Consider the following 25,755-nt stretch of genomic DNA (forward strand, 5'->3'; position numbering starts at 1 on the left):
AAATGACTCATCAAAAGAAAGGATCTTTCCCTTTTTCTTATAAGAAAAAATTGCATCTCTATTTTAGAATTGCAATTATAGTTTCTTCGTGGAAAAACATCAGTCCACATGACGCACTGATTATTTATCCACTTCAAAAACTACAGTACCATTTACTATTTTCTCTCCTCTCCCCCCCTTTTTTCCCTCCTTCTTCCATGGATTCGGAAAGCCTAGTTCTACAATGAGTATTACCTTATGTCTATTTAGCAAAGATATCCTTTTGGGATTGAAAATCAACTCCTAAAAAAATAAAAATAAATAAATAAAAGCTTGAATTTGATAGGTTTGGAAGTGTTTTCTTTTTCCGGGAAAGAGACGTAGTTTCAGTCCTGAGAGCAACTGAAAGAGTTAATGCCGGAACTTGGCTGGGTGTCAGTGAAACTTTTTTCCCTGGCTCTGCCTCGGGTTTCCCCTTGAAGGGATTTCCCTCCGCCTCTGCAACAAGACCCTTTATAAAAAGCAGACTTTCTATTTCACTCGTCACTGGACCTCACTGGCTTCGGGAGTTGGAGACTCTTTACCGGCAGTTTCAGTGGGACAGAAAGAGAGGTTTGGGAACGGTATTTTCTCATCGCAGAAGCAACTTAAAATGCCTCGGAAGATGGTTGTAATCTTTGGAACTTCAAACATACTTTGGATGGTGTTTGCAGCTTGTAAGTGATTCTCCTTGATCTGTTTCAAATACTAACATTCCGTTTTTGCCTTGGTTTTGGGTTCAGTAGTGCTGAGGCAGTGAAAAAAGGCAGTAGGATTTTTAGAACAGTAGGGAAACTTAATTTAACCTAAGTTTTAGTGTGCCGTTGAGTTTTGTTACACATAATTATATTGTCATAGTTGGAGCTGCAAATTGATGTTTTTTGATACCTTTTTTTCCAACGTCAAATGAGTAATCTGGATTCTATCTCTAGTAGTTAGTTTCCTGTACTTCTTGATGAGATCAAACTTAGCAAATAATAAAACAACTGATAAATGGGTAACAAGGCTAGAACTGAGAGTTCTCCTAAGTAAAGAGGATTCTCACACCTCCTTTGGCAAAGATGTCGGTGCCTTTCGGCTGCTTTGCAGTTAGCTTGAATCAGTTTAAGAAGATCAGCCAGATCATATTTTGGACATTATGCTAGAACAGAGAAGAGGGAGTAAGAATACCAAAGACACCAGGCGTAAGTTTGCTTTTTCTCTTTTTGCCTTGCCAGCTCAAGCTTTTAAAATCGAGATCTCCCCTGAATCCAAAGTTCTTGCTCCGATTGGTGAGTCGGTCTCACTGACCTGCAGCACCACAGGCTGCGACTCCCCATCGTTCTCTTGGAGAACCCAGATAGACAGTCCGCTGAATGCGAAGGTGAGGAGTGAGGGCACCAAGTCCACGCTGACCATGGATCCTGTTAGTTTCGACAATGACCATTCTTACCTGTGCACAGCGACTTGTGGATCTGGGAAACTGGAAAAAGGAATCCAGGTGGAACCCTACTGTGAGTGCTTCAGAGAATCTTTGGTTTTCTCTCAATTTTGCTTTAAGATAGTTTCTTAAAAGGCGAATATTCACGTTCAGATTCTTGGCTAGAGAGCACACTGCATCAAAAAAGCTAGAGACAGCTGAGTCTAGCCCTAGATCAGGAACCTAAATCTTGGCTTCTATTTCCAACTTTGCCACAAACATGGAGCTCATGAGTAAGATCTAACCTCTGGGCTTTGGTTTTCTTAGCTATGAAATACGATCTCTAGGGTTCTCTTTATTTTTTTAAAAATATTTCCATTTGATTAAGTCCTAACATTGTTACTTGGCAATGTGTCTAAATGATTTATGAATTACATCCTTTAGGCTTTTTTCATTTATTTATCTTTATGCAATTTGGTGCTTGAAACCAGTTTAAAGGTTAAGTAGAAGATCTATAATACAGCTTTCCCCTTAGACATGAGAAAAATATCTGCAAACATTTCACTTATTTGACTTTCGTGAAGATAAAATTAGAATTTTTTTTTTTTTTGTTCCAATAAGCCTTGAAGCTGAACCTCATAATATTTGTATAATGAACTACATTGGCCTCGTAAATGAGTACCCCTAATTTACCTTAATTTGATAGGTTAGTCTACCAGAATGCATCCTGGTCCAGTCTCAATTCAGTACACAAAGTTAGCAAGAGGAGTAACACCAGCCTGAAATAAATCACCTGCTTTTCACTGCTGATGACCACTCTTTCTAAAAAAACTGGATTCCTTTATGGTCATTTCTTCATGACGACCTTGTTTGATTACCTTATAGTGATGTTGATTCTTTTCGGCTATCCTGGAGCCCAACTTTGCCCAGTGACCTTAATTGATTCTTCAGCAAGCCACGTGTGTTGCCAATGCTTCCAAGAAACTGCGTCTGCCTGGCTGCTTTCAATCATGCTGGTCCTGCGTGCACAGTTTCTGCCTGTGCGCCCCCTGAACTCCTTGAAAGGCCCCTTTATGTAAATACAGGGATAAGTAGCAAGTTCTTATATTACTGACATCAAACTGTGTGGATTATAGGCACATTTCTTACAGCATATGAGGGTCAGAAATTGTTGATGAAAAATGAAAAAATACTGAGCTTTTTCATTAGTAGCAGCATTGGTGGTTCCTTCACCTTTGCTCACAAATACAAAAACGTTGAAGTTGTAAAAAAGAAAAGACCCTTATGGCTTTAATTATCTTGCCTGAGGTTTTTTCTCCAAGAATGTCTGTCTCTCATTATGTTTAATAGTCCCGCTTCCACTCCACACTGGATTGTATTATTCTTTAGAGTTGGGGCCTTTGTATTCTTCTTACTACATAGGGCCCTGAATCCAGCCATGTGTTACCATCGCAATGGTTTGTGATGAAATGGTTGCCTTTGCATAGGAGGCAATGGCTGGCTGAAATACCATGTTTCCTTGGTACTAGAAGGTACAAGCGGAGCACTGGTTGGGACGTTGTGTTGGGCATTTCAGGAGGAAAACCTGAATTTGAGATTGCACAGGTGTACCTTTCTGGTGGATGAATTCCTGTCAGGGGCACTATTCTCAGAAGTCAATTATTTAAAGTTGCTCTTTTCATTTCTTAGCATATCTTGCCTAATAACTATTCTTTGCAGTGACATTCTAAGCCTCAGGTTCTTTATCTGTAAAATGGAAATATATCTGCCCTGACTAAAACAAGAGAATGACATAATAATCTGCAGTAGCAATCCAAAGTAGTAGAAATTCTGAGTTTAAATCCCAGCTTTACGTAGCTGTGACACCTCAGTCAAGTTATGCAAATGTGCTAAGTCTCAGTTTTCATATCTGTGAAATGTGGGCTCAATCTCTTGGGGTTTTTGTAAGGGTAAAATAAAATCATTTATGTTAAATGTGTAGCACAGTGATTGGCCCATATAATTATTCCATAAACATTAACTTTTTGTCTCTTCTTTTATTCCAGTAACACACATCCCTTAATACACACAGAAGTAAACCAAGAAAACCCCAAACTAGTTGCCATGAAGCCATTTTTGACTCATGGTGACCCCACGTGTTGTGGAGTAGAACTGTGCCCCATAGCATTTTCAAGGCTGTTGCCTTTCAGAGCAGATCACCAGGCCTTTCTTCTGAGGCACCTCTAGGTGGGTTTGAACCACCAATCTTTTGGTTAGCCATTTGTGCAACCCAGGCAACCAATACATATAGGAACAGAGCCCTCCAAAAGATGGCTGATTTTGATTCTTGCTTCTTGAACCCATCCAAATCCTTGCAAGGCTATGCAAACAATGGATTCTGCGGTATTAAAACTGTATTTATCAAAGCATTAGACTTGGTTTGTTTTGTGTTAAAACAGTAAGGAATCTCATGCAACATGAGCTAAAAGCCCACTCACATTTATTCATTTGGCCTTTGCAGCTTTCCCTAAAGACCCAGAGATCCAGTTGAGTGGCTCATTGGAGGTTGGAAAGCCAGTCACAGTCATTTGTTTGGTCCCTGATGTTTACCCATTTGACAGGCTGGAGATAGATTTACTGAAGGACGACCAAGTCATGAAGAGTCAGATTTTTCTGGAGGACATGGACAAGAAGTCCACGGAAACCAAGAGTTTAGAAGTAACCTTTATTCCTGTCATCAAGGATATTGGAAAAACCCTTTTTTGCCGAGCTGAATTACACATTGCTGGAATTGATCCTGAACTCGCAGAAAGAAAGACCACAAAAGTACTGCAAGTCTACAGTAAGTACTTGTGTATGTAGCCTAGTTTTTATGGGAATTTAGGTTCTGGTGAACAGCAATAACCTTAGCAACTAAATACAAGAAAAAAACTTGTTTGTAGTTTTTACTCCATTTTTATTCATGGTGAACATAATATTTGCCATCAGCATGATTCAGTGAAAAGAGCACTGGATTTGGGTTGAGAAGACAGCTTAAGTTTTGACTCCATTAACTGTGTGAACTTGCTTAAGTTCTCTAAGCCTCCATTTCCCAATCTATAAAAGGGGAATAATAGTACCACCTGACTGTAGCAAATAGGATCAAACAAGAAAATATTTTAAATCATGTTTTGTAAACTCTCCTAAAATGCCTTGAAATATTAGCTGCACAGCTATAGAGATTTGAGAAGGTGGGCGCTTATTCTGTGTGTGTGTGTGTGTGTGTGTGTGTGTGTGTGCATGCGCTGAGTAGGAGATAGCTGATGGGGTTTGAGTGCCCCCAGGCTCTAGGAGACTGCAGGGGAGTTAAGACAGTCTTTCAGTCCCATAGAGCAGTTCCACAAGTGGACTCATTGAGGTCTGTTTTAGACTCAAATGCGCGTTCAGCTCTGGGGACCACATTTTAAAAAGAGTATCACCAACTATAGCATGCTTAACAGAAAGAGACGAAGATGGAAAGGCTCTTTAGCAATATTTTGAGAAGAATAGTCAAGATAGAGGGTATTTTTCCTGGAGAAGACAATACTTGGAAAAGAGGGCTATAATTAAGTATTTAAAAAGCAGTCACATGAAAGATGGATTCAATTTATTCCGTGTAACAGCAGAGGGCTGAGCTATGACCAATGTTAAAAGTTAGTTACAAAGAGGAAGATCCCACTCAATAGAGGGAAAATGTTCTAATAATTAGAACTGTCCAAAAATCAAATTGACTGCTTTGTCAGGTGGCATGTTGCCACTCTCTGTCAGTATTGAAGCTGACTTGGATGAGCAACTGGCAAGGATGGTTAGATGGGATTCTTACCTTGGGTGAGAGATTGAACTAGATGACTCTAAAGGCCCTTCTTAAATTCTGAATCTATGACCATCTGAAAATAACAAACATCAAAAAATGTAACTCATTCAAGTTAGTCCAAAACTGGATTGACTATCCTTTAATGACTCAGCAGTTCTTTACATTAATTTAGCAGCAACAGTTCATCAAATTGTTGGAAGCACATGAATACAGACTATGAAAAAAAATATATACTACCCTATTGGATCAAGGTGATGCTTAGCAACGGCTGACATTGTGCCTTGCTTTTCAGTCTCACCCAAGAATATAGTTATCCTTGTGAACCCTTCCACAAGTCTGCAAGAAGGTGGCTCTGTGACCATGATGTGTTCCAGTGATGGCCTGCCAGCTCCAGAGATTTTCTGGAGCAAGAAATTAGATAATGGGAATCTACAGCCCCTTTCTGGGAATGCAACTCTCACTTTAATTGCCATGAGGGTGGAAGATTCTGGAATTTATATATGTGAAGGAGTTAATCTGATTGGGAGAAACAGAAAAGAAGTGGAATTAATTGTTCAAGGTAAGTAGAATGTGCAAAAGGAATAAGAAAGGTGCTGCCATTGGCAATAGAGCAACGGTGAAATGGTTTCAATGTGGAAATTGCTTCCATATGGGTCTGCTTTTCTGATTCTTTTCCATCTCACATTGTCCTTCACTGTCTCATTCCCTGGTTTATGCTCTTCTGCCAGCCCCCTGTTATATTGGTGTTAACAAGCTTTCATCCCTGGCCCTCTTCTCTTCTCACTATACATTCCCAAGATTTGAACTACCATGTGCTGGCGACTCCCAAATTCATGCTCCCGTTCCAAATTGTCAAATCCTATCAGTTCTCCCTCAAAATGATCCCTAGAATTGACCTCTTTTTTCACTCTTCCTGCCATTGCCTTAGTTTATCATCTCTTACTTGGATTCCTGCAAGATATTCTTAAATAACATTTACTGAGCACTAGCTATGTTCCAGGCACTTATAGACATTATCCGTAATCTGTAAGAAATAACAAAGTATTTTATATCCATTTTCTAGATGAGAGAATGGAGACTCACAAAGAGATTAATACTGACTCCTACTGATCGTACACCTAATATTTGCCAGGAATTCGCTTTTCCATTTTATATATATTATCTTGTTAATCTTCATCACAACCATATGAGGTGGATAAAAACTGAGGCCAGGCATAGTTCATAATTTGTGTAGGGTTAAATAATTCATTAGTGGCATTACTATGATTTTCACACAGGCCCGTTTTAATGCAAAAACCACATGCCTTTTCAGCTGTAGCTAATTGCCTTAAAATGGTCTCCCTGCTATCATTCTGTCCCCGAAGTAATCAATCCTATGTGCTGCTACCAAAGTTATGATGTTTAAACAAAAAAGGTGCTCATATTATATGACTTCAGTTGAAACCCTAATTGCATATAAATTAAAATGAACGTGTCGTAAAATAGTCACATAAAACTCTTCACAATCTGGTCAGAAACTACCTTTGTGACCCTGTGCCTCAGTGCGTGCTGTTCCTTCTGTGTGGAATGCCCTTTCCCCTTCCTTCACCTGGCAAAGTCTTACCCAGGCTTCAAGACAAAGCTCATGTCAGCCTCTCAATTCCAGACTCACTTAAGCAAAGTTAGTCATTCCTCCTTTTGCGTTCACTCAACTCTTCTTATAGACATATATGCACTTCTTTTCATTTCAACACATATTAAAAACCCTGGTCTAAGAGTCAAAGAATTGTGCTAGATGCTGGGAATTATGAATAAAATCATGAAGACTGCCCGGGGGTGGGGGAGGACTTACATTTTAGGAGGGAAAGTCAGGCATATAAACAAGTAAGTTGAATATATTTTAGTAAGTGCCAAAAAAAAAAAAACTTTTAAATGTATCTTTCCATTAAACAGTAAGATCCTTAAAGTCGGGATTTCTGTCTGTCTGTCTCTCTCTTTGTGTGTGTGTGTTAATGTTTGAATGTCTAGTACAGTACCTGGCCCATAATATGTTCTCAGTGAATGTTTGTTCGATGAAAAACTTGTAAACAAGGACAAGACAATTTTCTTTAAATGAAGCTTTTAAATTAAAAAATTTTTAAACATAGAGTAGAGCTTAAACTAGGATAGCTAAAAAAGTAAAATAAAATTCAAGCTCACCATTAGTAAATGAACTCAGTCGGATGTTAGGTTAGCATTCCCAAGAGACCGGCAAAGATATTAGACTAATAAAAGCTAGTAAAGCTAATCATCGATCCTGGAATAAACTTCACTCCTTAATAAACTGTCTGCCATTTCAGTGGTGAAAAAGAAATACGTTCTAGGGTTGGGGAGGGTTGTTTTGCATTTTGCATCGGAGTGGTATTCTAACTTCCTTAACTACTGAAGGTAGAATTGACAGAAATGAGCTTTCAAAGCAGCTTTTCAGTTACCTATAAGAGTTACTTCCCTAGGAGCCACAAGTTTACAGTGTAAAATAAGCAGCTACAGTCAAGAATGATCTGCGAACTGTTCATAGGCAGGAAGAGGATGTGTTTTTCAAGATCCCCATTTTCACAATGGCATATAAGGAACTAGGAAGCTCTGGTTATTGTTCTGAATGACTTCTGTCTTTCAAAATCAATAGCACATTAGTTTAATGAGGTAATTTGAGGAAAGTCATATTTGGAAGATATTGACATGTCGCAATTAGACAAACCAATCGAGAAGAATAACTTCACCTGCACAGACATGAATCTTGCAAAATCCAGTGTGTTTGGATTACTTATTTCTTGAGATTTCCTTCCTCCATCCCCAGCCTGATATTTACAGTAAGGAAGATTTTATTTCTTTCCTGTGGCATCTCATCTGTCACTTTCGGAGTTGGCCAATAACCCCCAGTTTCTTCAGGGCAGCAGAGGGCAGGATTTAGAGTTCCTTTCCCCTTAAACAACAGTCATCCAAAAGAAGCCTGTGTACCCAGCAGGGATAGTTCTGTAGCCAAACAGCTTTCCTGGATATTTGAGACTTAAGATTTTGCCCTCACATCTCAGCTTTCAGCCTCTGAATTAATTTTAAAGCATTTTTCTATTGCATCAAACAAATTTTAGAGGTGACTTGTGTATCACTATAGTGCTTAGGTTTTTACTTAGCTTTCAATTTGATTCCATGTGGCTTTCAATGGTGTAGCTTTCTATTGTTCAGACGAAATCTCTAACCACTGGTCTATTACAGATATATCTAGTTAGAAGATATTTTTTGTAGGTTTTCTAGTACCTCTCTTATGTACATACCCATTGCTGTTGAGTCAAGTACGACTCATAGAGACCCTACAGGACAGAGTAGAACTGCTCCATAGGGTTTCCGAGGAGAGCCTAGTGGATTTGAACTATTGACCTTTTGGTTAGCAGCTGTAGCTCTTAACCAGTATGCCACCTTAGATCTTGTTTTATCTCCATATGACAATGACTTGGTTTAGTTGTTTTAGCAAAGGAAAAGCTTTGGATCTGAAATCAAACCCACCGGGCTTTACGTCTTAATTTTGCAATCTGTAAGCTGTGTAAAGTTGTTTAACATTTCTGAGCTTAAATTTCCTGAAGGAGGGAAGGAGAAATAATATTACCCCTTCATAAAACTATTGTGAGGGTTAAATGAGATCATATATGTAAAGTGGTTTGCACAGTATCTGACACATAGGAGCCACTTACACTATTTGAGCTCTCATCCAGTACTGCAAGGACTTGATAAACTACATTTGAGAAGAGACTGGACGATGCTATAAAAAGATGCCAACCTCTGTGTTGACAAATCTTTATCTACGTTCATTCAGTTAAATGAGTGAATCAATGGACTGTCCTGGGTTCTTTCTTAAAAGATGTGGTCTCATTTCTCACGGTTCCAACATGGAAAGGAGTATTTTCTTTTTGGCAGAGGTATTAGCTAAAAGGAGATGGGGGCGGGGGGAATCATATATTGCAATGTGGTGGAAGAAGAAAAGAGTCTTACCTTCCTTTCGCTTTGTTCTTTCCCCTCAGAGAAACTGTTTACAGTCGAGGTCTCCCCTAAGTCCCGGATTGCTGCTCAGATTGGGGACTCAGTTGTGTTGACGTGTAATGTCACAGGCTGTGGATCCCCATCTTTCTCTTGGAGAACCCAGATAGACAGCCCACTCAGTGGGAAGGTGAGAAGCGAGGGGACCAAGTCCACGCTGACCCTGAGTCCCATTAGCTTTGAGAACGAACACGATTACCTGTGTACAGTGACTTGTGGGCATAAGAAACTGGAAAAAGGAATCCAGGTGCAAGTCTATTGTAAGTATTTTTCAGAATTGTTTATGACTTTTTTTTTTTAAGCTCAGGTGGAAAAAAAGATCACAGTCTGTGATATACAATGAGATCCATGTGTTTAGAAAGGGAATTTAGCATTGTGTATGGTTCCTAAGGGGGTAATGGTGGTTCAGGGGTAAAATTCTCACATTCCATGTAGCAGACTCAGTTTGATTCTGGTCATGTACAGCCACCACCCATCTGTCAGTGGAGATGGTGCATGTTGTTATGATGCTAAACAGGTTTCAGTGGAGCTTCCAGACTGAGACAGACTAGGAAGAAAGGCCTGGGATCTACCTTTGAAAAATCAGCCAATAAAAACCCTATGGATCATAAGGGTACAATCCCATTGTGCATGGGGTAGCCATGAGTTAGTGGCAACTCAATGGGAGGTAACAACATGGTTCACATATCTGTGAATCAGAATTGTCTGATGCAACATAATCAGCCTAAATCTTAAGCATGTATTGTATATGTACACAGCATTCACAATCCTTAGTTTGTGTCTTATCGATGTGCTCGTCATTCATTTGAACACACCAATGCTCCCTCTGTGTGCATATTGGACTGGAGGTGGTAGTAACCAAGGAGTGGGGGGAAAGTACTTAGCACTAAAGTCAGAGACACCTCCCAATCAAGCATCAGTGCCCATTCAGATAACTGGGTGGGAGTGACTGCCTGCTCAACCATTTCAATTGGGATAAGGCCTGAACCTACTGATTCTAAAGACACATTTGGAAACCCGAAGGAAGGAAAAGAAGTGAGTCAATAGAATGCGGGAGAAAGCCAAATATGAAGACAGGCGTTAGACTGGAGATGGGGGTTGTCAGGTAGCAGCTCAGGTGAAACAGCTCAGAACTAGGAAACAGCACTACAGACGCCCTCTTAATACTGATTTACAGTGTAATATATAATCTATACTTTTCCTTGCCGTTCTTCTCACCTTCATAAAAATCCTTTACAACCTCAAATCTCTTAAGAATTTGACGCTGCTGGAATTCCTCAGTTTGTAACGAATAAGGGACAAAATTGGCAAAGTGACCACAAAGATATTTCTTTGAGAGAGTTACTCTGCCTTATTTTATTCAGCAGAATTCAAGAGAACATATTGTGGAGATTTTCCACCAGAAACCCTGCCCAAACTTGTGTTACCCATCAGGATTTTGTCCAGAATGAGTTAGAGTATGTCTGTAAAGGGATTTGAAACTCTCAAAAGAAGGGTAAATTTTATTGCCTTATCATATTACCCAGAGCCTAGGATCTGCTGAGGTAGGCACATTTCCAACAGAAATGAGAACCAGTGGTGAAGTCTTATTGCAGTATGGAAATATTTGAGAAAGTGTCACTTTCAACAATATTTTTCTTAGGGAAAAAATTTTTTTAGCATTGCTGTTGCTCTTGATAGCCAGGTCAGTCTCATTTCTATTGATTTGCATAGTATGTATTATAAATGTTATTATTTATAAACAAAATCTTTTATAGTTTTTTTTTTTTTAACTGGAAGTACTATCTGAGTAATATTTAAAACTTACTGGCTAAATACAGTCATTAGAAAGTGTTTAAATTAAGAACTGTCCTGTGGGTCTTATCTGATCTTGAAGGGTTGCTTGGCTCTGTGAAATCCAGCCTCGGATCTGAGATCAGAGAAAAAGGGGTTCTGATCTCAGCTTGGCAACTTGCTAGGTGTGATGCAGAATGAAAGTCTTTTATCCTCTGAGTTTCAGTTTTTCTAGGCGTAAAATAAGTTAATACCAGTTTTATCAGCTGTTCTGAAGAATGAGATGATCAGTATCAAGGGACTAGTACTCCCATACTCTGTAAATTATAAACATTTAAAATACGTAGTTACTAAATAAGATGGTGGAAACTGACAACTTCTTAGAAAAGATCAGGTCATGGCTTTCAGCAAAGCTGCATCACTAAGAAGAGAAAAGTAAGAAGTATATTTATCACTTTGGTCCCTGGGTGGTGCAAATGGTTTGCACTTGGCTACTAACCTAAAGATTGGCAGTTTGCACCCACCCAATGGCACTGTAAAAGAAACGCCTGGTGATCTGCTTCTGTAAAGATCACAGCCAAGAAAACCCTATGGAAGAATTCCACTCTATAACACATGGGGTCTCTATGAGTTGGAATCGACTCGCTGTCAATGGGTTTTTTTTTAAATTACTTGAGGAGTTGATGAATTAGGTGTTTCTTTTGTTTCCAGCATTACTTATATTTAATATCATACACAAGTATTTACATTTAATGTCATTTTTTATATATTGATAATCATTCTATATCAGGTGAATTAAAGCTGTCATTTTGAGACTTTTGCATTTAATAAAGATTGGTTCAGTTTTTCCTTGAAGGGCACATGTAAGCATCATTTTTGCTTGATATTTGCAGCGTTCCTTAGAGATCCAGAAATTGAGATGAGTGATCTTGTAGTGAATGAAAACCCCGTCACCGTAAGCTGCAAGGTTCCTGAAGTGTACCCTTTTGACCGGTTGGAGATTGATTTACTAATGGGAGAAAATATTATAAAGAATAAAGGCTTTTGGGGGGACATGGATAAGCAATCCCTAGAGACCAAGAGTTTGGAAATGACGTTCATCCCCACCACCAAAGACACTGGAAAAGTTCTTGTTTGTCGGGCTAAGTTAAATATTAGTGAAATGGAGTTTGAACCCAAACAAAGGCAGAGTACAGAGACACTGTATGTTAACGGTAAGTACATATGTGATGTGTCCAAAATTTAATATGGATTTCTTTATCATGTTTGCCAGGCGGTAGTTAACGAAAGGAAATTTCAAAATAATGATCATTGTAGCAAACCACTCCCAAAACTTAAAACAATAACCATTAATTATGATTCTATGAGTAGACAATTTGGGAAGGGATCATCTGGGCAGTTCATCTGCTCAATATGGTATCACCTGAGCTCACTTAGGCATAGTCAGTCAATCGGCAGGTTGACTAAAGGGGCTGGTCCCAAATGGCTTCACTTGCATGTTTGGGACATTAGCTGAAGATGTATGGGCCTCTCTTTGTCCATGTGGTGTCTCATCCTCAAGGAAACTCATCCAGATTTGCTCACCAGGGCACAGTGTTTGCTTTAAGAGGGTGGTAATGAAAGTTGCCTCTTTCATTAGCTTTCATTAGCTTGAAAGCTTGGAAGTCCTACAGTGTTACTTCTTAAATCTTTTATTGGTCAAAGCATGTCACAAGGCCAACCCAGATTCAAGGAGTGGAAAAACAGACTTTTTTGATGAGAGGAGATTCAAATAATTTCTGGCCATGTTTAATTTACCACAACGGCAACACACACCATCGTTGACCATCCATTCTTTGGTAGCAACGGGATTTCTACCGAACTTTACTTGTATTAGAAAATATTCATGATGTGCATATTCTACTCTCTATCATTCTGCTAATGTAAATGGTAAGTTAGGGACAGAAACTCCTTTGGTAAAGTTGTCAGGGTTTATAAACTGTTCTAATCTGCCGAGTCTTTAGCCTAGTTTTGCAACATTATTAAAACTCTTTGGAACTCAGGGTGTAAGAGGTTAAGCTAACAAGTAGCTTTATCTTTTCAGTTGCCCCGAGGGATACAACCATCCTGGTTAGCCCTTCCTCCATTGTGGAGGAAGGTAGTTTTGTAAACTTGACGTGCTTTAGTGATGGCCTTCCAGCTCCAAAGATTCTGTGGAGCAAGAAGCTAAATAACGGAGATCTACAGCCTCTTTCCGAAAATACAACTTTCACCTTAATGTCTACAAAGATGAAAGATTCTGGTATTTATGTGTGTGAAGGGATTAACCAGGCTGGAATAAACAGAAAAGAAGTCGAATTAATTATTCAAGGTGAACAGAGCATGATTACAAATTATTATCGATATTATTACTTTGGTTGTAGTACTGGTTATGAGCAAAGTTCTCTTGGAAAACAAAATTTGTACCTAAAATATGCATTAAGGGTTTTGAAGAGCTGGTGCAGTTTCTTTTTCATGGAAAGCTCCTGGCATGGTCCTTTTCCATGAACCATTCCAAAGTCACTTATCCTGAAATTCGTTTAACCTCAAATGGAAAGCTAGCTCCAGGAACTGTGTCAGGAGTTCCAGGTACACTTATGAGGCAGTGTTTATATTGTTGAAATAACCACTATAGAAGAGGTATATATGTATTTGGAAATTATTTAGGAAAAAAAACCACCATATTTTGTTTAAGTGGATCCTAAGTGGGAATCTCCGAAGGGGCCTACTAGTATTTGCTTAGAAGCCTAATAAGGCATTTAAACCTTTTGTAAATTCTGGGATGAAGAGTAGCATTTACTATGCCTTCTGGTTCATCTGCCTGGTGATGAAGAGCTATGAGAGGGAGTTAAGTCATTATATTAAGACCCCCTCTCTCTGAGATGGAGAGTCAGGACTGAAACAAAGTAATCTCCTCATTGGCTGGTTGAGGCCCTAGCCAGGGATAGGCAAAACCGTGAAGTGCTCAATTTGGATTTGCCCTGGTGCCTTCCCTTTAGGTATCAAGAGTCTTTTCTTCACCAAGATGTCATTTCCTTTCCTACCTCTTGGTATTATTTCCAGAGAGGTATTTGTGACTTTCTTGTTACCTCACTTTGATAATAGTTACATTTTAAAAGAAAAGCCTTTAAAGGGCAATGTACAACCTTAAAGAGAACCCTTAGGATGGATGTTATGGTACTGTGACCCTGGATGAGGAAAAAGTCTTAAATCAAGTCACAGGATAGGTGATCATAATAGGAATCTCACTTGTGAAATGGTGATAAGGCACTTCCCTTATTAATACAGGTTGCTGTATTAATAGAAATGTTGTATATCACATACCAGTCCATTGCCTGGCAATTAGTAAATGGTGGCTGTGGTTGTTAAGAACAGCAAGAAAACCATCTCTGTACAGCTTAATTTTTTTGATCTGGGAGGATCTAGCTCAAAACTCAGAAGTCTGTAAAGGGCTTGGTACTTTAAGGAAAAAATTTTCAAGATAATATAACAAAAAAACTAATCTTCCCTCTTCACATTTGAATTCTATGGCTGTTTATTACTCTGTAAAGAGCTTGGTACTTCAAGGAAAATTTTTTTAAAACAATGTCACAAAAAACAGATTTCCTTTTTCACATTTTAATTCTGTAGTTGTTTATTAAACACCCATTTTTTTGTGTGTGTGTGCTTGTCTGGTTAAGGAATTATATTAAGGAATATGAGAGAATCGTAAGACCCGTCTTCCTTTTATTAAAAACATAATCATTTGCAATAATATTGACTTTTTTACTTGCCCCCTAAACATTTAATGCAAACAGTGTAAATAAGCACTAATTAGCCCCTTGAAAGCTATTGTTTCTGTCATTAAATTAATATAGAATTGGTTTATATTTCACTCAATCAATGGTGGCTTTTAAATTCTCTTCACAGTTGTGCCAAAAGATATACAGCTTACAGCTTTTCCATCTGAGAGTGTCAAGGAAGGAGACACTGTCACTATTTCCTGTACATGTGGAAACGTTTCAGAAATTTGGATAACGCTGAAGAAGAAAGCAGAAACGGGAGACAAGATGCTAAAATCTATAGATGGCACATATACCATACCCAAAGCCCAGTTAGAGGATGCAGGAGTGTACGAATGTGAATCTAAAAGTGCGGTTGGCTCCCAGTTAAGAAGCTTGACACTTGATGTTAAAGGTTAGTTTTTGTTTTTGTTTTTTAATAGTTCCAAGGTTTGGTGGATTGTAAAGGATTCCTACGATTAGATTAATGAGTTGTCAAAATGGACCTGAATTCCATTTTTATTGTGGTTACTTTTTAATGTTTCCTGAAATAATCAAGCACAGCTGTTCTATCCTACAGCGTTTAGCCAGGAAGTTGACATTAATCATTGGTGGATGTGGAATTGCCATTTGCTCTTCTCAGAGTTGACCATGCATCATTGGTTCTAAGGTCTTGCATTTGCTAAGTGTTTAACCATATTTTTAAAATCTTTCTCTGGAGGATATGGAGAAACTAAAGCAGGAGGAGTCATCCCTGAGTGGCACAAGTGGTTAAGCGCTTGACTACTAGCAGAAAGGTTGGTGGTTCAAACCCACCCAGAGGCGCTTTAGAAGACAGGCCTGGCAATTGGCTTCTGAAAGACCACAGTCTTGAAAACCCTATCGAGCACAGTTCTACTCTGTACTCGTAGAGTTGCCACGAGTCAGAATCGACTAAAGGGCAACTAACAACTCAAAGCAGTAAGACAGACATGTGGGAAAAAGAAGGCTTCTACATAGACCTTCTTCCTTCCTACCAGAAAGGAACAGATTCTCTGAACATGGAGTAACTGAGTATTTTCTAGATTGACTCTTTTCAGGATAATAAACAATCCGGGGTGGAACTCTTGATCCAGAACAACATAAAAGAATCCCTAGACTACAGAAGGAGTCCCTGAGCTGTGCAAATGGTTAGCATGCTCAACTGGTAACCAAAAGGTTGGAGGTTTGAGTCCACCCAGAGGCTGCTTGGAAGAAAGACCTGGCAATCTATTTTTGAAAAACCAGTTTTGAAAACCTCTATGGAGCACAGTTCTACTCTGATACAAATGGGGCTGCCATGAGTCAGAGCTGACTGATGGCAACTGGTTTAGACTGCAGTTTCTACCGTAGAGTTGACTCCGACTCCTTGTGTGTCCCTTAATCTCTTAAACCCTCTTGTGAATGCACAGTAGGATCTGTTGATCTCATTGAAGTAAGCAGAATATGTCTGCTTTTATCAGTTTCCCCCAGTCCTTGCATGCTAATGAGCTCCAGTTGTGTATTGGAAGCCAAACTTGGCCCTGGAGTGAACAGTACTACACACAAATGCCAACTCTTAAGAACTTCTGGCACTTGGCTATCAGAGTTAGCAACCACCTGTCAACGTAAACAATATTTGAACCCAGGTCAGAACACAAGTGAAAATTTTATGCATCTGGCCAACTTTTCTAGGATTGCAAGCCTTACAATATGTTTTCTGTCTTCAAATTACCTCCTTGAAATTCGACAATATCAGTACATCCATTTAGAAATGTAAAAGAAGGGGAAAATATCATGATTACCTGTAAAACTTTTAGGTTATTTCTCTGAGTAATTATCCTGAAAAGAGTTGATCCCGTCAATGAAGTTACTATGAGTTCGAAGGATGGAACATTTACCTTGTATCATATCACTCAAAATGACACAAGGATGTATGTAATTCGTGCTTCCAATGAGGTTGAATATGATTCTGGAGGGATTGCGATCTCAGTTACAAGTAGGTGTAAATTCATTCATTCCCATTTTCTTTAATCCTTGATGCCTTAGTTGTTGTTGTGTGCTGTCGAGTTGATTCTGACTCATAGTGACCCTACATGACAGAGTAGAACTGCCCCATGGGGCTTCCTAGGCTGAAGATCGCTAGTTTTTTTTCCCATGGAGCTGCTGGTGGGTTCGAAATGTTGACTTTTCAGTTGCCAACGAGTGCTTAGCCACTGTGCCACCAGGGCCCTAGGCTGCCTTTAACTGAGTCTAGCCCCAGGAAACTGGACTCCTAACATTTTCGTAATTCTGTCTGTAGTTAATTACTTTCTTTTAAAGACACAATTCAAAACTTCTCCACTTTTTAACTCTTTCTCACGCAATGTTGTCTTTTCTAGGCGTTTTATTAAATTAACAACTTACATATTTGCCATTTTTCGTTCATTACTTAAATGAAATCAAAGAATATTGGGTACTCAGCTAGAAATTCAGACCCTCAACCTAAATATGGTTTAAAATAACTAGATATGAATGGAGACAAACAATTGACACTTTTTTTCCCCACATCTTTTGAAGTAGTCTTTTTTTTTATTTAGCTGGAGTTTTAATTTTTTGTGGCTTGAATATATTCCAATGATAGTGATAGTTGGGAATCTTTAGGATTTGTGTTATTTATACAGCTATTAGAAAATCATATTTGAAATTTTCCCTGGCAATGCCCTGGCAACTGACTCAGCAACAAGTTATATTTTACTGCAGGTACCCGAGGGAAAACTGAAAGACAAAAGATAATACTTATTAAATTGAAAATAAAATAGTAGGTGCAGAAATACCATTGCCCAGAAATACTATTGTCATCAATACTGATGTCTAATAAAAATTATGATTATGATGGACATCTGATTAAGATATTATCCTTATATTTTGATTAGTTCTAATCTAGCAAGGGAAAGTAGAAAACTGAAGCAATCATCACTATGTGAAGTGTTGTTAATGTCAATAATTTGAAAAATTGACTTCACTTAACCTGACCCTAATGATTCTTTTCTAGTTGGTTGACCTCTAGTGATTTGAAAGTTCTAGAGGGGATGCAGCGATCACTAAAGTCAGATCTCTCATATCTGCCAGGACTGAGGCAACACGTATGCAAATTGTGATAAGGGTTGTGAAGGGAAAGTGTAGTGGGTTATGAGAGTGTGTTGGGTTCCTAATTTAGACTGAAGGAGATGCAGGTCAGGGAAAGCATCTCTGAGAAAGTAACATTTAAGATGAAACATGATGCTATCCAAAGAACTTCAGTTTATCAAGAAATAATATGAATGCTGAAGAGGAATAATATATACTAAGGTGCCCTACTTAAGACATATGAAATGTAAAGTTTTCTATATATCTCTGAAAAAAAGGTAGACAAGATTTCTTTCTCTTACTATCTTAGGTGGTATTTGCCTATACTGGATGGAGGTCCCTGGGTGGTGAAATCAGTTTGGACTCAGTTACTAGCCTAAAGGTTGGCAGTTTGACTCTGCTACACCAGTATCTGTTTCTGTAATGATGAGAGCCAAGAAAGCCCTATGGAGCAGTTCTCCTCTGTAACACATGGGGTCCCGTCCACTCGAGGGCAACCTTTTTTTTTTTTAAATACTGGTTGCATTCTAAGTGTTACAAAGGTTTACTTGGAGAACTTGTTAGTCTTTTCAAATCATGGTGATCAGTGTCACAGTTCTTTAGTACATATTTCTATTTCCCAAAGAAAACACCTTCCACCAATTCCTATTCTTGTAAATGAGTCCTAAAAAGTTGCATCCACTCTACAACTAAACTTGAATCTAGTTGAATCCCAGATCATGGAATCAATTAGTGTCATCTTCAGACCTGTCACAACCATAGCAACCACCAGCTGATTATTTAGATAATTTGAGAAATATGCACTTTGGGTCTTTGTCACTGCTTTGAGTCACTTCTTCGGGGAGAACTAGTTGTACTGTTATAATAAAACATGTTACTATTATTATTAAACAATTTCATTTTGTACGAGACATTAACTGCATCCATTTCCCTATTTTCCAGGAAGAGAAAATAACCAGGACTATTTGTCTCCTGGACTTCTTGTGCTCTATTGTGCATGCTCCTTAATAATACCTGTCATTGGAATGACCGTCTACTTTGTGAGAAAAGCCAACATGAAAGGCTCATACAGTCTTGTAGAAGCACTGAAATCAAAAGTGTAGTTAACGTTTGAAATGTTCAACCAGAGACAGTATTTATCAGTCCAAATCCTTAATACTGCCCATCATTCCATGGGGAAAACAACTAGCTGAGCATTCAGACTTCCTTGAATATAATGGACATGTGTAAAGAAATGGCTGCCTGTGTCCCTTGCTGTGAACAAAAGGCCAAAGGAAAACTTTCTACCTGAAAAAATAGGCACTGCCATTGAGATGCAATGACTGGAGCAGTTCCTTGATATGTATATACAATAACATAATATGTAAATATGTAAAATAAAATTATTCCATAGAATCATTGCTTGAAATAGCAGCACTCTATGCTGAGATCTCCAAAATAATTAAACAGTGTTGCTTGAACTAATTGTTATAACTTAATACATCTTAGAAAAATTTAACATTAATATTGACTTGCAGCTGACCTATGTCACCTTTTTTATATTCTATTTCCTATAACAAAATTTTATTCCTATAAAGTTCATTGGAAACAATTTCATGTTTTGTAAAGATGCCAGAGTGTTATATTTGTACAGGAAATGATAAACCAAGAGGGTGCTGGGTTGACTTTCAGGTACTAAACTCCTCAACCTATAATGGTATAACAGTTGACAGGATTTCTCTGTATGGTACTGACAAGGTACGGAGATGTTTTATGATGTTGCTTGCTCATGAGACTCTTGCGTAACTTTCTTAATGTAGTCTAAAAAAATGCAACTGCTTTTGATTTTCTTTTGTAAATGCTTAGTTTTTTTTTTGTATAGTAAAGTGGTAATTTCTGAGACTGAAGACGTGTGTATTTTTTTTATAAATTGCCTCTTTTAGTCACATTGTAGCTCTTTTTGAAATGCCAAGTTCCAAGACTGAAGAACCCAACTCAAAAGTGGTAGTAAAGTGATTAGAATCATTACGGAAATGTGATATTCTGGTTTCTGGGTGCCATCCTAATTTATTGAATTGGGATATCTGTTTTTGAGTTCTTAGATTCTGCAATTTTTTTTAAATTTAAAATATAGCATACACAAAAAGAGTGAATACAGATGAACCTGCACACATTAAAGAGCAGTAAATGAACAGCTACGTATATACCAGTATATAGCACCAAGACCATGAAATACAGTATTACCTCTTACAAGCCATTCATTCATCACAACTCCCTCCTCTCACTGAGCAATAACCAATAACCTGAATTATATATTGACCATGGCCTTGCTCTTTATTTGTAGATTTTATACCTTTGTTTTTGTTGTTGTGTGCCGTCTAGTCGATTTCCGATTCATAACGACCCTTTAGGACAGAGTAGAACTTCTCCATAGGGTTTCCTGGGCTGTAATCTTTATGGGAGCAGATCACCAGGTCTTTTCTCCTGCATAGCCACGGGGTGGGTTCGAACCACTTACCTTTCAGTTAGCAGCTAAGCAGTTAACAATTGTGCCACCAGGGCTTCTGTATGTAGCCCTAAATAGTATGTTGTTTAGTTTGCTCATTTTTATACTTTATATAAATATAATTAAATGGTATATTTCCCTATCACTTTACTCTCACACAAAATTATGTTTTTGCATGATTCATTAATGCTGTTGTGTATAGCTATAGATGATTGATTTTTTATTGCTATATAGTATTCCATTATAAGACTTTGCCACAATTTATTTACTCATTCTTGATGGATATTTAGCTGTCTCCATTTTTTTCTCTTATGAACAAAGCGTCTATAAACATTCTTTTACATGTTCCTGGATAACATGTGCAAGAATTTACCTGAGGTTCAACAATTTTTCTAGAGTTCATACATATTAATGAAATTGCTGAGTTGTAGGATATACACATTGTCTTAGTCATCTAGTGCTGCTATAACAGAAATACCACAAGTTAATGGCTTTAATAAACAGAATTTTATTCTCTTATAGTCTAGTAGGTTAGAAGTCCAAATTCAGGGCGCCAGCTTCAGGAGAAGGCTTTCTCTCTGTTGACTCTGGAGGAAGGTCCTTGTCACCAATGTTCCCCTGGTCTAGGAGCTTCTCAGACACAGGGACCCTGGGTCCAAAGGACACACTCTGCTCCTGGTGCTGCTTTCTTGGTGGAATGAAGTCTCCATGTCTCTCTGCTTGCTTCTGTCTTTTATATCTCAAAAAAGATTGGCTCAAAACACAATCCAGTCTTATAGATTGAGTCCTGCCTCACTAACATAACTACCACTAATTCTATCTCATCAACATTATAGAGATAGGATTTACAACACATAGGAAAATCACATCAGATGACAAAATGGTGGACAATCACACAATACTGGGAATCATGGCCTAGCCAAACTGATATACATATTTTTGGGGGACACAATTCAATCCATGACATACATGTTCAAGTTTATAGGGAAAGCCAAACTATTTTCTGAAGTGATTGAAACAATTTACACTCCTACCAGCAGTAAAAAGAGTTACAATTACTGAACAGTTTGCCAAAATTTGGTATTGTCTGACTTTTAAAAATTTGCCTACCTAGTATGTTTAAAATGATTTATAATAATGTTTTTAATTTGACTTGCCTTGATGAAGTTACTAATTACTAATGAAGTTGAGCATCTACAGTGCAATGAGTTGCTTTTATATGGCTTTTCCAGCCATGGTCTTATAACTTCCCCAAAATGATTAGCTGGGACTATACAAATTGAGTGACTTATTGTCTACCGAGGTGATCAGTCAGTTTGTGGTCCTGTTGGGAGAACCATACCTTGAAATTGACAAGGATTAGGTTTAGGTGCCTTAGAGTTGGCACCTAACAACAAACAACAAGGTTTATAAAAAGGCCAATCCCACAGAGGTTGGAGGAACTTCATTGCCATCAAGAAGAGTCTGGAGCAGAGCACAACTTTTGGACTTGGGGTCTCTATGCTGAGAACCCCCTAGACCCAGAAGAGAGAGCTGTAACACTGAAGACAGCATGAGATGGCTTGCCAACCCACAGAGCAAGAACTGAGTGTCTTTGGGCAAGAGGCTTGCGGGCAGAGCTGAAAGAGTTGTAACACTTGCCCATGCAGGACAGAGGCCTAACTGTGCCCCATCAAGGGATTGCCTTGGAGGATTCTGGGCAGGAATCTTCCTACAGCAGCATGTAGCCATATGGCTCTCATCAGGAGGCTTACCAGCAGAGTTAAAAGAGCTGTTACACTTGCTTGTGCAGGGCAAGAGATACCTGAGTGTACGTTGGCAGTGTGGGCCTGTGTTGCCTGGTGGCAAGAGAGCCCCACAAGCCAAAATAGTGTGGCTGGAGCCAGAGGCAGAGGCTTAGAAGGGCCCAGCAGCAGATGCTCGGGAGATCCTGTGCAGGGGTCTTCATGCTGGCAAGGCAGGCCCAGTGAGAGCCAGCTGCAGAGCAGAAGCCTCAGGCAGCATGGTGGTAGCTGAAGGCACCAGTGACAAGAACATAACATCTGACCTGGACTACAGCATACCTTCCCAGCAGCATAAGAACGGGCATGTGTAATTTCGGGAAGGATAAATGTGTCCAGCCTGAACACAGATGAACATAACCAGTGGGAGTATGTGTCTCATTCCTAGCAGTCTTATGGCTACCTGCAAGTCTGAGGCACAGCCTGTCTGTGTGTGCAATGTAGGTAGAGCATATAGCATCTTTTCTTGTGTTTAAGGATCGTTAGTGTTTACGATCATTTGAGTTTCTTCTTCCATGAAATATCTCTACATTTCTTATGCTGTTTTTCTAGTGGCTGTCTATCTTTTGCTTATTGATCTTAGGAGCTTTAAATATATGTATATTGGATACTAGTCCTGTTTTGATTTTCTGTTTTGCAAACATCATTACTCAGTTTGTTCCCTATCTTTTAACTCTCTTTTTTGGTGTCTTTTGATGAATATAATTTAATGTTTAATGTAATCAAAGTCATCAATCTTTTGACTATGACTTGTGTTTTGTGTCATATTTAAGAAATACTTTTCTACCTTGAGATAGAAAATTCTACCAAGCTGTTTCAAAATATTTAGACATGTATTTAAATGAGTACTATTACTTTGATTGGGGTCATATTTGGTATCTGGAAATTTAAGGAATATACACGTGAAATGCACTTGAAATGCAGCAGGCTCAGGAGTTCCTTTTATTGGGGGTCTGTTATTGTCTTGCAAAGATTTGTGAACACTCTCTACTGTGAAAATAATTTCACACTCCCAGGAAGACAGCTGAACAAACAAGCACATTTTCCCCATGACAATTGCATAAGGTCCAGCTTCTCCTTGCTTGGGTTCCTCTTATTTAAGTGGTTTAGTCAGTTTCAAATTGACCCTTAATATTATACACTTGCATATTCTATGGCCGTTGTCTTAGCCAAGGTTCCTGTGTGTGTATATATATGTTGTTGTTGTTAAGTGCCATTGAGTAGGTTCTTACTCATAGTGACCCTATAAGACAGAGTAGAACTGCCCCATAGGGTTTCCAAGGAACAGCTGGTGGATTTGAATTGCTGACCTTTTGGTTATATATGTTTGTGTGTGTGTGTGTGTGTGTGTGTGTGTGTGTAAAGAGGGAGAGAAAGACACAGAGATTTACTTCAAGGGTTCAAGGGATTGGTTCATGTGACTGTGGGTGCTGGCAAGTCCAAAATTCATAGGTTATGCAGCAAGCTGGAGACTTCTGCAGACTTGCATTCCCAGATCCACATATAGATGATGAGAAGAGCACAGAGTGGAGAGAGAGTGCAAGAGAGTTCTGCCAAAATAACCATTTATAGTATGGAGGCAGACTACACCCTAAGGAACTTCCCCTTTTAACTGATTGATTACATTAGATTGCACTATGGAAGGTGATTACATTAATTATACTAGATTACATTATGGAACAGTAGCTAGTCTAGTATTTGGCCAAACCACTGAGAATTATAGCCTAGCTAAGTTGACACATAAAATTAACATCACAGCCATTTAGGAGTGTCCTGGCAGTATCTCTGAAATTCTGCTGATCGTGAGAATCCCCTGCGTACTCATTAAAAATATTCTGTTCCAGACTCTATTTCAGACCTACTGAATGAAAATATTTTAGGTGGGGCCTGCAAATGCAAAAGTTTAATAAATATCTATGGTGATTATTATTTCTGTATTTGGGAAACATGGTCCTTATCAAACTAAGAATTTAACCATTCAGTGAGTTTTCATCCATAGAAGGCATTGATTGAGTCTTGAATTTTGGAAGGATCTCCTCAGTCCAAGGCTTATCCTTTATCCTTTAATCTGCAACCATCTCTTTTCACCTTTTCTGGAACTATTGTCTATCATTCAAACAATTCTCCTGTCTTCAACCTCTCACCGCTACCAGGACTTATAAGTCTCCAATTTCTTCTATCTTAAAAAATATATATAACAAAAAATTCGTTCAATCTCACACCCTCTTCTAGTTATAGCCCTATGTCACCTTTCCAATCTAGAAGAGACATATAGTTCACTACTTCTCAATCATTGTGTACTTTATTCTTACCTGGCCTCTGAACCTGCTCCTACCAAAGTCAATATTGATCTCTTAACAGATGTAATGGGGATAATTTTGAAATATGAAGCTTGCATATTTTCATTTCTTTTTTTTAAATTGTTGTGCTTTAAGTGAAAGTTTACAATTCAAGTTAGTCTCTCATACAAAAATTTATACATACATTGTTTTGTGACCTTACTTGCTCTCCCTATACTGTGACAGCACACTCTTCCTTTCCACCCCAGATTTCCCATGTCCATTCAACCAGCTTCTGACCCTCTCTGCCTTCTCATCTCACCTCTGGACAGGAGCTACCCATTTAGTCTCATGTATCTACTTGAGCTAAGAAGAACACTCTTCACAAGTATCATTTTATGTCCCATAGTCCAGTCTAATCTTTGAAGAGTTGGCCTCGGGAATGGTTTTAGTTTTGGGCTAACAGAGAGTCTGGGGGCCACATCTTCCAGGGTCCCTCCAGTCTCAATCAAACCATTGAGTCTGGTCTTTTTACTAGAATTTGAGCTGTGCACCCCACTTTTCTCCTGCTCCATCAGGGACTCTCTATTGTGTTCCCTGTCAGGGCGGTCATTGGTGGTAGCCGGGCACCATCTAGTTCTGGTCTCAGGCTGATTAAGTCTCTGGTTTATGTGGCCCTTTCTATCTCTTGGGCTAATACTTTCCTTGTGTCCATGGTGTTTTTCATTCTCCGTTACTCCAGGTGGATTGGGACCAACTGATGCATCTTAGATGGCCGCTCGCTAGCTTTTAAGAGCCCAGACACCACTCACCAAAGTGGGATGCAGAACATTTTCTTAAAAAACTTTGTTATGCCAATTGACCTAGATGTCCCCTGAAACCATGGGCCCCAGACCCCTGCCCCTGCTACTCTGTCCCTCGAAGTGTTTGGTTGTATTCAGGAAACTTGAAGCCAGCATATTTTCATTGCTGATAATTTCTAATTTCTAGTTATCTCACAGCTTCCCCATTCACCCATTCATTGTTACATGGAGGCAGAGAGCACCTAGATGAGAAAGGAAGAATCACTGTCAAGTTTTAATTTCAAGCCAGGTTTATGCAACATAGAAAAGCAATAGTTTTGCAAAGTAGACTATATAGACAAAGAAAAGCACTTTCCTACATTCTAAAATGGCTCTTCCATAGCAAGAGTTACCTGTCCCTACAGATACTAACACGTATTTGCTGGTCTACTCTGTGACACAACAAATACCATGAACTAAATGAAAATTTTCTTTT

General features: G+C 38.7%; 1 protein-coding gene across 3 annotated transcripts; it reads left to right on the top strand.

The window, feature by feature from the left end:
- The first annotated feature begins 533 nt into the window (after nt 1-533).
- Nucleotides 534-19,035, top strand: VCAM1 (vascular cell adhesion molecule 1). Of its 3 annotated transcripts, none has more exons than XM_004385723.2 (9): nt 534-695; nt 1,236-1,511; nt 3,918-4,238; nt 5,521-5,787; nt 9,260-9,535; nt 11,942-12,262; nt 13,132-13,398; nt 14,976-15,242; nt 18,875-19,035. In XM_004385723.2, exons 1-9 carry the CDS (start codon nt 632-634, stop codon nt 19,033-19,035), a joined length of 2,220 nt encoding a protein of 739 aa, XP_004385780.1. In that variant the 5' UTR covers nt 534-631. The 3 variants fall into 3 exon arrangements, with proteins under 3 accessions (XP_004385780.1, XP_004385781.1, XP_004385782.1); XM_004385724.2 differs by having other exon boundaries at nt 1,236-1,325; XM_004385725.2 differs by lacking the exon at nt 9,260-9,535.
- The last annotated feature ends 6,720 nt before the right edge of the window (nt 19,036-25,755 follow it).

The sequence above is a fragment of the Trichechus manatus genome, unplaced genomic scaffold (assembly GCF_000243295.1).
Source record: "Trichechus manatus latirostris isolate Lorelei unplaced genomic scaffold, TriManLat1.0 scaffold00144, whole genome shotgun sequence".
In the NCBI taxonomy this organism is placed as follows: domain Eukaryota; kingdom Metazoa; phylum Chordata; class Mammalia; order Sirenia; family Trichechidae; genus Trichechus; species Trichechus manatus.